The 14478-nt window shown below is 38.5% G+C and overlaps 1 protein-coding gene across 2 annotated transcripts in view; it reads left to right on the forward strand.

Annotated features, from left to right (window-relative positions):
- The first annotated feature begins 292 nt into the window (after positions 1 to 292).
- hdac6 (histone deacetylase 6) overlaps positions 293 to 14478 on the forward strand; it is a 45544-nt gene continuing 31358 nt past the window's right edge. The window contains exons 1-10 of one of the 2 annotated variants that reach the window (XM_067414392.1): positions 293 to 364; positions 614 to 681; positions 1201 to 1296; positions 1812 to 1922; positions 2454 to 2533; positions 2696 to 2780; positions 2869 to 2909; positions 3000 to 3096; positions 3930 to 4027; positions 4134 to 4238. In XM_067414392.1, coding sequence (XP_067270493.1) covers positions 1234 to 1296; positions 1812 to 1922; positions 2454 to 2533; positions 2696 to 2780; positions 2869 to 2909; positions 3000 to 3096; positions 3930 to 4027; positions 4134 to 4238 — 680 coding nt within the window. In that variant the 5' untranslated portion in view covers positions 293 to 364; positions 614 to 681; positions 1201 to 1233. Of the gene's footprint in view, positions 682 to 1200; positions 1297 to 1811; positions 1923 to 2453; positions 2534 to 2695; positions 2781 to 2868; positions 2910 to 2999; positions 3097 to 3929; positions 4028 to 4133; positions 4239 to 14478 lie in introns of both variants that reach the window. The other variant, XM_067414391.1, reaches the window with a different exon arrangement.

A 14478-nucleotide genomic window follows, 5' to 3' on the forward strand; every position in this document is an offset into this window, starting at 1 on the left:
GAGCTAAACACCCGGGAAGTGTTTTTTAATTGGTTTAGTACGCCGTTTACGACACGGTATATTCGCCATTAATTGGACCAATTTTGCCTTTTTAAATTAGTCGGGTTAATATCGACGAGATCATGGACCGATCACAGTCGTTTGTGTTGACTGGAAGTATCATTTTATAGAGCTTGCTGTGAAAAATTTTCCTTTAAGCCACATGATTTGAAATTAGACGTTTTACGCTAAAATAAATGTAGAAATGCTGCCCGTGGGACGGGCTCTGATTGTGCTGGCTGAGCCTCCACGCGCCCCCTACCGGGGGAACTACTTTATGCCTCAGAGAAAACCGTTCTTGGCGACATCCTGTGCATAGTTGGGCGTGAGTTAGCTTTTAGCATTTCCAAACAAAAACGTTATTGTGCTCTCTTTCGTATGAATACATATCTTACAGTTGTTTTTGCTATGCCGTCCCAATTTGGCTACGACTATTTTCCACTTTTATGTCCAATCCAGAGAATAATAACAGGCACCGGACACTTAGGAAAGCAAAACAGCTTGAGGGCTTAAATCACTGGCAGCTTGGTATTTCTCATAAAAAACAAATTTCAAAGTGTGTTTTTGCCAACAGCACAAAATCTGACAACCGTTCTGTTCTTACACACATCGGATCATACACATCACACATTTCTGAAAGCAGTAAGTAAAAAATGTTATACCTTTCTAGTGACATGTCAACATTTTCTAGACGTTTGCATTTTTATAGTCTATTTGGTCATCTTATTAAATATTTTGCTCTTGATATTGAATTTGTGGAGTAGAGTGATTCAGAAGTAGAATGATTTTATATTGTTTTCAGATATTATTAAGTATCTACCTTTTAGTTAATTTCATGTATCGTCATATTGGTAATAAAGAATCAGAAAACAAAAATGAAATCTCTTAAAAGATCTACTGGGTATTGAACTGCTATTTATTTTGTTCACATCCACAGCTTAAACATGACTTAACACAGCAAATTTATTGATCATTTATTCTGTATATACAAAAACCCAAAAACAAACAAACAAGTGTAGCATCTGCGATAACCTCCATTTTATTATTAAACTATTAGTTCTTTCAAACAGAACTTTCTTTTTTTGTACACCACACAATTAACCCAAGTTTGGACTTTTGATGTAAATATTTTGAGCACCTGTCACTGTCACTTTTTTTAAGGTCTTTGGTGTGGATCAGTAAAATCCTCCACTGATGGATCCTGTCCCAGAATGCAAAGGTTCTACTCGTTCTCCAAGAGGAACACCAGAAACCAAAGTGAGAGAATGTGTACTCTTCATTACATTGCTGTATCAAGTCAGCCCTGGGCCCACATGCAAAAAACAAAACGAAACAAAAAAACAAATGGTAACACTTTATTTTGAAGTGTCCTTGTTACATTTACTTACCATAGTGATAACAGTAATTAATGCATAATTACATGCAACTAACCCTCAACCAAACCCTAATCCTTCCCTAACCCTATAGTAAGTGCTGTCTTTAAATATATAATTGCACTTTAACAATGACACCTTAAAATAAAGTGTAACCAAAAATTTGAACGGGCCCCCTCGGTTGAATCCGCGCTTGGCGTTTTAATCAGTTTGTGCATGAGTAGTTAATAATCCACAGATCTTGGTGAAGTTTGCCCACTTGATCTCGTCGTGCTCTGTTTTGCTCATTTTTAAAGGTCAGATGTGGGAGCTAGCTTTATTTGGATTCCTGTTTTAAAGAGTGTAGGCTTCTGCCATGTTTAATTCTCTCTAAAAAAACAAAACATTTGTGCTCTTCAGAGAGAAAACAACAACCCGAACCATAAGAAGAATCTACAGGAGGCACGGAGGAAGGGGAGAATGGATCGGAGCAAAGCGGAGGAGCAGATGACCAATGATCTAGAAAACCTGGTAAACACTTTTAAGTCACTGTTTTCTTTTTGCCAAGAAATTACTATATAAAATAAAATAAATAAAGTATAAAGGTTTTTGTCATTGCAACATTAATTTCCTAACAATTTATCCCCCTGACCAATTTTCCCAATTCTTGCCTTGGCATGTAGTTTATGCACTCAGAATGCTAGCTCTACTGTACTTAACTACTTTAAATTACAAGTAGCTTTTGGTGTGTACTTTGAAAGACCATTTCAAAGTAGTTCCCCAACATTATCACTACTGCATGTCTATGGTGTTGTTGTGTATGGAGTTGATTATTAAAATTCAGTAATGTGCATGCAGTACTTAAGTACAAGTAAGTACAAGAACTTACAAAAATGTGTACTTTAAATGGAATGTAAGTCGATTTGGATAAAAGCGTCTGCCAAATGCATAAATCTAAATGTATGTAAATGCAGTAATGTATGTTACCAGTGTGGCATTGCATGCATGTGGATAGAGTGCTTCTGAAACAGCTGTTTGAATGTTCTTGGCATGTTTTTTTAGGATTTGCGTGGAACAGCAACGGGAACAGGTCTTGTCTACGTCGATGCCTTCACTCACTTTCACTGCCTCTGGGATGCTAGGTGATGCTTCAGAATGGTTCAATTATAATTCATTATATGAAATTCGTCAGTAAATGCTGCACCTATTCTTGATTTTTAATTTCACGTACAATACTAAGTTTACTTAGTTTTAGATTATTAAAGTTCTTATATAACAGCGGATTGGGTTTTTTGTGTTCACAGTCACCCTGAGTGTCCAGCGAGAGTGAGCACTGTAATGGAGACGCTGGAGACGGAGGGTTTGCTGGGACGCTGTGTCCGAGTAGAGGTAGAGACACTCCTGTAGTGATATTATTCATTATGTTGAATTTTGAATTACTTTGAGCAGTTTTAAATAGTTTAACTTTGTGTTTCAGGCCCGAGCTGTATCAGAAGATGAGCTATTACTCGTTCATAAGTAAGTTTATACGCATTGATGCTGTTAATTGGGTTGATTTTGTTTTGTGATTATCCTATGTAACATGGGGAAATGTGTTGTGTATGATAGAAAGGATTATGTAGAGCTGATGAAATCCACAGTGAACATGAAGGAGGAGGAGCTGAAGACTCTCTCTGATAAATACGACTCCGTCTACCTGCATCCTGTAAGTCACCTAATCGCGTGTCTTTTCCAGACCTGGAATTTATTGCGTGTGGATTCCAGTTCCAAATTGTAATTGTTCATAAAAATCACAATCCTAATGCACTTATTAGAGTCAACCAATCAATATTAACCAAAAAGGTTAAAATTAACCATATGTTCTTAATCATAAAACAAAAATAAAATAACTGTGCACTCGGCCTCTGGCTTTTTTCTTTTTATTGAATGATTACAACAGCAACATGATAAAAGGCTTCAATGTTTCATATATAGATAAGACGATGTGCTCATATTATTACGAGCGTAAGAAAGTGCAATATACGCAGAATACTGTAAGTCCCACCTTTTAATTTAAAGTGCCATCACTGCGGCTGCCATTAGAAGTCAGTGTCTAGATGCCCTCAGGATAGCACGTGATATATATATATATATATATATATATATATATATATATATATATATATATATATATATATATATATATATATATATATATAAACATATAAGCATTTTAATGCCATTTAAGCATATGAAATAACATTTATGTGGCTTGTCATGTAAATATATTGTAATATGTTATTTAAATGTGAGTGTGGCAAGCATTTTTAGCAACTTCAGGATTTTTCCATTCAAGTAGAAAGAAATGTGATGCCAAAAATAGCTGCCCAGAGGCATTGCAAGTATAAGTGAGCAGACTTTCCTTGAAAAGAACTTTAATAATAATCAGATAAACTATTCTTAGGCCAAATAGCCATTATTTTATGGTTTTCAAGCAATATGGTGACTGTTTTATAAAACAATTTAAGAAAGAATTATTTTTTTTTCCAATTTCATCAGGAATTTTTCAGCTCTGCCTGTCTGGCGGTGGGATCAGTCCTCCAGCTGGTGGATAAAGTGATGACATCACAGCTGCGTAATGGCTTCTCTGTCAGCAGGTCTTGTTGCATCTGTTCTTTTGAAAAATACTAATATCTTTGTGTTTTGATATAGATTTATTTATTGATCTATTTAAGTTTCTGTTTTTTTCCCCTATTCATGCAGGCCTCCGGGTCACCACGCTCAGGCAGATAAGATGAACGGCTACTGTATGTTTAATAATCTGGCCATAGCAGCACGCTACGCTCAAAAACAGCATGGTGTTAAACGGTGAGAGTCTGCATTTTGCTTTAGCATCATACATTTAGTAACACTTTATGGCCTGGTTTCACAGATGGGGTTAGATTAAGCCAGGAGTAGGCCTTAGCTCAATTAGGACATTTAAGGAGCTTTTACCTGGTGTGCATCTTGACTAAACAAAGTCTCTTAAGATGTGTCAGTGCAAGTTGCTTTCAGCTCAAATATGCATATTAGTCTGGCACTTCTCCGTTAAACCCGAGGTTTATTTATTAAAGACATTATGAAATTGACATTATTTACTTTGTTGATAAAGTTTCCTGGTCTTATTGGCCCTCATTTATCAATCTTGCGTAGAAACGGGTGTATATGTTGGTGTAAGATTGTGCTTACACTCCTCTCACCGCCTGATTTATGAAACTGTGCGCACCTCTGCAATTCAGGTGTACGCAATACTTGCCATTGATAAATCCCGCGGCTGAAAACGATCGTCATTAGAATAACACGCCCCTATATATTCAAGTCTCCGCCTCCCCCACGCCCTCATTTTACGCCATGGACAAACAGAAGACGGCAAAGAAACGAAACTTCTCCGACGTGGAGATCGGGCGCGCTCAATCATCTCTTTAGTCCACTTAGTCAGGGCACTGATTAGGACGTAAGTCAATGGGCTGACTCCCTGATCAGTGCTCTGACTAGTGGACTAGTGAGATGATTGAGATGCGCCCATCGAGACCATCACCAGGGAAGTGGAAAAAAACCCGAAATTGTTTTATTTGGGAGTTTAAAGAGTGGGAATAAAGGCGCTCACAAAAACAAAATATGGACCCAAATTACGAGTAGCTACTGTTAGTGTGGGGGTTGAGAAGCGCACTCCAGCAGTTTAAAGCTGTTTGGATGATAAATTACCATCACTGCATTATTTTACAGCACGTTTTGAAACAATTAGCATTTAATTTCGTATCACGGCACATGTATTGGGGTGTACAATAGTGATGATGATGTGATGTCGAGTAAGATTCATTCACATTAATAATTACATGACAATTTGTAAGATTCTTCTTATTATTATTAGGGGCCAAGCACCGAAGGTGCGGAGGCACCTATTGAAATTGTTAGTGTTCCTATTATTAGGGGCCAAGCACCGAAGGTGCGGAGGCACCTATTGAAATCGTTAGTGTTCCTATTATTATTATTCTTCTTCTTTTTCCGCCATAGGAGTCTCTGGCAGCCCATAGAACCGTATGGTAAAAAGTTGTGAAATTTGGCACACTCATAGAGGCCAGTCTGAGCTGTCACTATAGCAAATTTGGTGCCTCTAACTCAATCCCTCTAGCGCCACCACCTGTCCAAAGTTTCACTCATATTTATGCTTATAACTTTTGACCCCTAAGGGCTAGAAACAAAATTCTTTTTTCATCGGATTCCTTGGCTCAAGCCGATTCGATTTCACCCTATGATGTCATTTTCCGGTATGCAAATTTTCCCGCCATTTTGAATTTTCTGAAAAACCTACTTTTTCGAACTCCTCCTAGGCCGTTGCTCCGATTTTCACGAAAATTGAAACAGATCATCTTCAGAGCATGTTGACAAAAAGTTATGGAATTCAAGTTGATTCGTCCAATCGTTTTCAATAAACGCACAAACAAATTTTACGTGGAGGTTGCAAAAACACACTAAAGGCTATATCTCCGCAACGCTTTATCGTATTCAAACCAACCTTGGTACATGTCATCACAAGCATGACTTGAAGCAACATGCAGCGTTTCGGCGCAGCGCCACCTACCTGTCCGGAGATACGAAAAATGCCTATTTTGGCTTATAACTTCTGAACCGTTTATCCAAAAATCATAAAATTGGTCTCATTAGATTCAGGGCGTCATGCCGAGTCGACTGATATCCAATTTTACCATGTCGGCCATTTTGGATGTCGGCCATTTTGAATTATGTGCAAAAATGCTGTATTTTATGAACGCATGAACAGATTGTTATGAAACTTGGTATGGGTCATCACCACGATGCCCTGAAGTAGCCTGAGAAGTTTCGAAACAGCGCCACCTAGTGGAGAATTTTTTTTTTCAAACGCTTATAACTTTGGGTGTGGTTGACATATTTTGATGGGAGTGTGTTTTTTGGTCTCCTGAATCCTTGCCGACTCCAACGATACCAGACTTGCCAGGTTTCGGCATATGGTTTGCGCAGAGTTGTAATTTAGTGCTTAAAAAACATTTGCTGATATCTTCGAAACCGCTAGTCCGATCGAGACGAAACCAGCCTCAGAAGTTCGGAAACATAGGTCGATAGCTATACGCTAATGCCCAAATCTCAAAATATTGATAGTAAGGGGTAGTAAAATCCAATCAAAGTCAGGTGTCAGTCATTTTTTACGTGTTTTTTCATATAAATGTCTATAACTCCAAAACAAAATGAAATATTTTCACCAAACTTGACACACATATGTATGGGCTCACTACGAGGACACATAAAAAAATTGGTGGGATTGTGCCTCTTGGTGGCGCTATAATAAAACAAAACATGAAATTCCCATTGACTTCAATGCAGTATTACGGTTTAAAATGCTAATGCTATAATTTAAGAATGCACTAGTGTATCATTACAAAACTCGGTATGTGTCTTCCGCTCTATGTCCCGAAGATATTCAAAAAGTTTCGGGGCAGCGCCACCTTGTGGTCAAAAGTTGTAATAAAATGTACAAAAATGCTAATAACTTTTGATTAAATTAGCCTATTGTAATGAGACTGGTCATAATACATTCATTGGCTCATGCCGAGAAGATAGATACCAATTTTGCCATATTTTGCAAACATATCTGTGCTCCATCTTGTTATTTGTTAAAAATCTACTTTTTCAAACTCATCCTAGACCGTTTGTCCGATTTTCACCAAAATTGATCCGTATCGTCTTCAGACCATGCTGACAAATACTTATGAATTTCGGATTGATAGACAAAACAGTTTTCATATACCACTGCAACAGAGTTGAGCCATGATGCAAAAATTACTCTTGAGGCTGTATCTCTGCAATGCTTTGACATATTGACACCAAACTTTGCATGTGTCATTGTCATCTCAATCTGACTAAACCACATCAGTTTCGTAACAGTGACACCTATTGGTCGAAAGTGATAAACCATTAAACCATTATTATTGACTGTATTTAAAATTTGACTGCTATTTTGCCTAAAATCAACTTAATAGGTCCTTAATGGCTCATTGTTGCAGTTGGCTTGAGACTTCCAGCCATGCTGGCATGTCTTGTCTTCTTCTTTGCGCTTGGCCCCGATAATGGCTGCTTGCAGCTATATTTATTATTCTGCTTCTTCTTCTTCTTCTTCTTTTTCTTCCGCCATAGGAGTCTCTGGCAGCCCATAGAACCGTATGGTAAAAAGTTGTGAAATTTGGCACACTCATAGAGGCCAGTCTGAGCTGTCACTATAGCAAATTTGGTGCCTCTAACTCAATCCCTCTAGCGCCACCACCTGTCCAAAGTTTCACTCATATTTATGCTTATAACTTTTGACCCCTAAGGGCTAGAAACAAAATTCTTTTTTCATCGGATTCCTTGGCTCAAGCCGATTCGATTTCACCCTATGATGTCATTTTCCGGTATGCAAATTTTCCCGCCATTTTGAATTTTCTGAAAAACCTACTTTTTCGAACTCCTCCTAGGCCGTTGCTCCGATTTTCACGAAAATTGAAACAGATCATCTTCAGAGCATGTTGACAAAAAGTTATGGAATTCAAGTTGATTCGTCCAATCGTTTTCAATAAACGCACAAACAAATTTTACGTGGAGGTTGCAAAAACACACTAAAGGCTATATCTCCACAACGCTTTATCGTATTCAAACCAAACTTGGTACATGTCATCACAAGCATGACCTGAAGCAACATGCAGCGTTTCGGCGCAGCGCCACCTACTGGTCCGGAGATACGAAAAATGCATATTTTGGCTTATAACTTCTGAACCGTTTATCCAAAAATCATAAAATTGGTCTCATTAGATTCAGGGCGTCATGCCGAGTCGACTGATATCCAATTTTACCATGTCGGCCATTTTGGATGTCGGCCATTTTGAATTATGTGCAAAAATGCTGTATTTTATGAACGCATGAACGGATTGTTACGAAACTTGGTATGGGTCATCACCACGATGCCCTGAAGTAGCCTGAGAAGTTTCGAAACAGCGCCACCTAGTGGAGAATTTTTTTTTTCAAACGCTTATAACTTTGGGTGTGGTTGACATATTTTGATGGGAGTGTGTTTTTTGGTCTCCTGAATCCTTGCCGACTCCAACGATACCAGACTTGCCAGGTTTCGGCATATGGTTTGCGCAGAGTTGTAATTTAGTGCTTAAAAAACATTTGCTGATATCTTCGAAACCGCTAGTCCGATCGAGACGAAACCAGCCTCAGAAGTTCGGAAACATAGGTCGATAGCTATACGCTAATGCCCAAATCTCAAAATATTGATAGTAAGGGGTAGTAAAATCCAATCAAAGTCAGGTGTCAGTCCTTTTTTACGTGTTTTTTCATATAAATGTCTATAACTCCAAAACAAAATGAGATATTTTCACCAAACTTGACACACATATGTATGGGCTCACTATGAGGACACATAAAAAAATTGGTGGGATTGTGCCTCTTGGTGGCGCTATAATAAAACAAAACATGAAATTCCCATTGACTTCAATGCAGTATTATGGTTTAAAATGCTAATGCTATAATTTAAGAATGCATTAGCGTATCGTTACAAAACTCGGTATGTGTCTTCCGCTCCATGTCCTGAAGATACTCAAAAAGTTTCGGGGTAGCGCCACCTTGTGGTCAAAAGTTGTAATAAAATGTACAGAAATGCGAATAACTTTTGATTAAATTAACCCATTGTAATGAAACTGGTCATAATACAGTCAATGGCTCATGCCGAGAACATGGATACCAATTGTGCCATATTTTGCAAACCTATCTGTCCTCCGTCTTGTTATTTGTTAAAAACCTACTTTTTCAAACTCATCCTAGACCGTTTGTCCGATTTTCACCAAAATTGATCCGTATCGTCTTCAGACCATGCTGACAAATAGTTATGGATTTCGGATTGATAGACAAAACAGTTTTCATATACCACTGCAACAGAGTTGAGCCATGATGCAAAAAATACTCTTGAGGCTGTATCTCTGCAATGCTTTGACATATTGACACCAAACTTTGCATGTGTCATTGTCATCTCAATCTGACTAAACCACATCAGTTTCGTAACAGTGACACCTATTGGTCGAAAGTGATAAACCATTAAACCATTATTATTGACTGTATTTAAAATTTGACTGCTATTTTGCCTAAAATCAACTTAATAGGTCCTTAATGGCTCATTGTTGCAGTTGGCTTGAGACTTCCAGCCATGCTGGCATGTCTTGTCTTCTTCTTTGCGCTTGGCCCCGATAATGGCTGCTTGCAGCTATATTTAGGGGCCAAGCACCGAAGGTGCGGAGGCACCTATTGAAATCGTTAGTGTTCCTATTATTATTCTGCTTCTTCTTCTTTTTCCGCCATAGGAGTCTCTGGCAGCCCATAGAACCGTATGGTAAAAAGTTGTGAAATTTGGCACACTCATAGAGGCCAGTCTGAGCTGTCACTATAGCAAATTTGGTGCCTCTAACTCAATCCCTCTAGCGCCACCACCTGTCCAAAGTTTCACTCATATTTATGCTTATAACTTTTGACCCCTAAGGGCTAGAAACAAAATTCTTTTTTCATCGGATTCCTTGGCTCAAGCCGATTCGATTTCACCCTATGATGTCATTTTCCGGTATGCAAATTTTCCCGCCATTTTGAATTTTCTGAAAAACCTACTTTTTCGAACTCCTCCTAGGCCGTTGCTCCGATTTTCACGAAAATTGAAACAGATCATCTTCAGAGCATGTTGACAAAAAGTTATGGAATTCAAGTTGATTCGTCCAATCGTTTTCAATAAACGCACAAACAAATTTTACGTGGAGGTTGCAAAAACACACTAAAGGCTATATCTCCGCAACGCTTTATCGTATTCAAACCAACCTTGGTACATGTCATCACAAGCATGACTTGAAGCAACATGCAGCGTTTCGGCGCAGCGCCACCTACCTGTCCGGAGATACGAAAAATGCCTATTTTGGCTTATAACTTCTGAACCGTTTATCCAAAAATCATAAAATTGGTCTCATTAGATTCAGGGCGTCATGCCGAGTCGACTGATATCCAATTTTACCATGTCGGCCATTTTGGATGTCGGCCATTTTGAATTATGTGCAAAAATGCTGTATTTTATGAACGCATGAACAGATTGTTATGAAACTTGGTATGGGTCATCACCACGATGCCCTGAAGTAGCCTGAGAAGTTTCGAAACAGCGCCACCTAGTGGAGAATTTTTTTTTTCAAACGCTTATAACTTTGGGTGTGGTTGACATATTTTGATGGGAGTGTGTTTTTTGGTCTCCTGAATCCTTGCCGACTCCAACGATACCAGACTTGCCAGGTTTCGGCATATGGTTTGCGCAGAGTTGTAATTTAGTGCTTAAAAAACATTTGCTGATATCTTCGAAACCGCTAGTCCGATCGAGACGAAACCAGCCTCAGAAGTTCGGAAACATAGGTCGATAGCTATACGCTAATGCCCAAATCTCAAAATATTGATAGTAAGGGGTAGTAAAATCCAATCAAAGTCAGGTGTCAGTCATTTTTTACGTGTTTTTTCATATAAATGTCTATAACTCCAAAACAAAATGAAATATTTTCACCAAACTTGACACACATATGTATGGGCTCACTACGAGGACACATAAAAAAATTGGTGGGATTGTGCCTCTTGGTGGCGCTATAATAAAACAAAACATGAAATTCCCATTGACTTCAATGCAGTATTACGGTTTAAAATGCTAATGCTATAATTTAAGAATGCACTAGTGTATCATTACAAAACTCGGTATGTGTCTTCCGCTCTATGTCCCGAAGATATTCAAAAAGTTTCGGGGCAGCGCCACCTTGTGCTCAAAAGTTGTAATAAAATGTACAAAAATGCTAATAACTTTTGATTAAATTAGCCTATTGTAATGAGACTGGTCATAATACATTCATTGGCTCATGCCGAGAAGATAGATACCAATTTTGCCATATTTTGCAAACATATCTGTGCTCCATCTTGTTATTTGTTAAAAATCTACTTTTTCAAACTCATCCTAGACCGTTTGTCCGATTTTCACCAAAATTGATCCGTATCGTCTTCAGACCATGCTGACAAATACTTATGGATTTCGGATTGATAGACAAAACAGTTTTCATATACCACTGCAACAGAGTTGAGCCATGATGCAAAAATTACTCTTGAGGCTGTATCTCTGCAATGCTTTGACATATTGACACCAAACTTTGCATGTGTCATTGTCATCTCAATCTGACTAAACCACATCAGTTTCGTAACAGTGACACCTATTGGTCGAAAGTGATAAACCATTAAACCATTATTATTGACTGTATTTAAAATTTGACTGCTATTTTGCCTAAAATCAACTTAATAGGTCCTTAATGGCTCATTGTTGCAGTTGGCTTGAGACTTCCAGCCATGCTGGCATGTCTTGTCTTCTTCTTTGCGCTTGGCCCCGATAATGGCTGCTTGTTATTATTCTGCTTCTTCTTCTTCCGCCATAGGAGTCTCTGGCAGCCCATAGAACCGTATGGTAAAAAGTTGTGAAATTTGGCACACTCATAGAGGCCAGTCTGAGCTGTCACTATAGCAAATTTGGTGCCTCTAACTCAATCCCTCTAGCGCCACCACCTGTCCAAAGTTTCACTCATATTTAGGGGCCAAGCACCGAAGGTGCGGAGGCACCTATTGAAATCGTTAGTGTTCCTATTATTATTATTCTGCTTCTTCTTCTTCTTCTTCTTCTTCTTCTTCTTCTTCTTCCGCCATAGGAGTCTCTGGCAGCCCATAGAACCGTATGGTAAAAAGTTGTGAAATTTGGCACACTCATAGAGGCCAGTCTGAGCTGTCACTATAGCAAATTTGGTGCCTCTAACTCAATCCCTCTAGCGCCACCACCTGTCCAAAGTTTCACTCATATTTATGCTTATAACTTTTGACCCCTAAGGGCTAGAAACAAAATTCTTTTTTCATCGGATTCCTTGGCTCAAGCCGATTCGATTTCACCCTATGATGTCATTTTCCGGTATGCAAATTTTCCCGCCATTTTGAATTTTCTGAAAAACCTACTTTTTCGAACTCCTCCTAGGCCGTTGCTCCGATTTTCACGAAAATTGAAACAGATCATCTTCAGAGCATGTTGACAAAAAGTTATGGAATTCAAGTTGATTCGTCCAATCGTTTTCAATAAACGCACAAACAAATTTTACGTGGAGGTTGCAAAAACACACTAAAGGCTATATCTCCGCAACGCTTTATCGTATTCAAACCAACCTTGGTACATGTCATCACAAGCATGACTTGAAGCAACATGCAGCGTTTCGGCGCAGCGCCACCTACCTGTCCGGAGATACGAAAAATGCCTATTTTGGCTTATAACTTCTGAACCGTTTATCCAAAAATCATAAAATTGGTCTCATTAGATTCAGGGCGTCATGCCGAGTCGACTGATATCCAATTTTACCATGTCGGCCATTTTGGATGTCGGCCATTTTGAATTATGTGCAAAAATGCTGTATTTTATGAACGCATGAACAGATTGTTATGAAACTTGGTATGGGTCATCACCACGATGCCCTGAAGTAGCCTGAGAAGTTTCGAAACAGCGCCACCTAGTGGAGAATTTTTTTTTTCAAACGCTTATAACTTTGGGTGTGGTTGACATATTTTGATGGGAGTGTGTTTTTTGGTCTCCTGAATCCTTGCCGACTCCAACGATACCAGACTTGCTAGGTTTCGGCATATGGTTTGCGCAGAGTTGTAATTTAGTGCTTAAAAAACATTTGCTGATATCTTCGAAACCGCTAGTCCGATCGAGACGAAACCAGCCTCAGAAGTTCGGAAACATAGGTCGATAGCTATACGCTAATGCCCAAATCTCAAAATATTGATAGTAAGGGGTAGTAAAATCCAATCAAAGTCAGGTGTCAGTCATTTTTTACGTGTTTTTTCATATAAATGTCTATAACTCCAAAACAAAATGAAATATTTTCACCAAACTTGACACACATATGTATGGGCTCACTACGAGGACACATAAAAAAATTGGTGGGATTGTGCCTCTTGGTGGCGCTATAATAAAACAAAACATGAAATTCCCATTGACTTCAATGCAGTATTACGGTTTAAAATGCTAATGCTATAATTTAAGAATGCACTAGTGTATCATTACAAAACTCGGTATGTGTCTTCCGCTCTATGTCCCGAAGATATTCAAAAAGTTTCGGGGCAGCGCCACCTTGTGGTCAAAAGTTGTAATAAAATGTACAAAAATGCTAATAACTTTTGATTAAATTAGCCTATTGTAATGAGACTGGTCATGATACATTCATTGGCTCATGCCGAGAAGATAGATGCCAATTTTGCCATATTTTGCAAACATATCTGTGCTCCATCTTGTTATTTGTTAAAAATCTACTTTTTCAAACTCATCCTAGACCGTTTGTCCGATTTTCACCAAAATTGATCCGTATCGTCTTCAGACCATGCTGACAAATACTTATGGATTTCGGATTGATAGACAAAACAGTTTTCATATACCACTGCAACAGAGTTGAGCCATGATGCAAAAATTACTCTTGAGGCTGTATCTCTGCAATGCTTTGACATATTGACACCAAACTTTGCATGTGTCATTGTCATCTCAATCTGACTAAACCACATCAGTTTCGTAACAGTGACACCTATTGGTCGAAAGTGATAAACCATTAAACCATTATTATTGACTGTATTTAAAATTTGACTGCTATTTTGCCTAAAATCAACTTAATAGGTCCTTAATGGCTCATTGTTGCAGTTGGCTTGAGACTTCCAGCCATGCTGGCATGTCTTGTCTTCTTCTTTGCGCTTGGCCCCGATAATGGCTGCTTGCAGCTATATTTATGCTTATAACTTTTGACCCCTAAGGGCTAGAAACAAAATTCTTTTTTCATCGGATTCCTTGGCTCAAGCCGATTCGATTTCACCCTATGATGTCATTTTCCGGTATGCAAATTTTCCCGCCATTTTGAATTTTCTGAAAAACCTACTTTTTCGAACTCCTCCTAGGCCGTTGCTCCGATTTTCACGAAAATTGAAA

The sequence above is a fragment of the Pseudorasbora parva genome, chromosome 13, assembly GCF_024679245.1.
Source record: "Pseudorasbora parva isolate DD20220531a chromosome 13, ASM2467924v1, whole genome shotgun sequence".
Taxonomy (NCBI): Eukaryota; Metazoa; Chordata; class Actinopteri; order Cypriniformes; family Gobionidae; genus Pseudorasbora; species Pseudorasbora parva.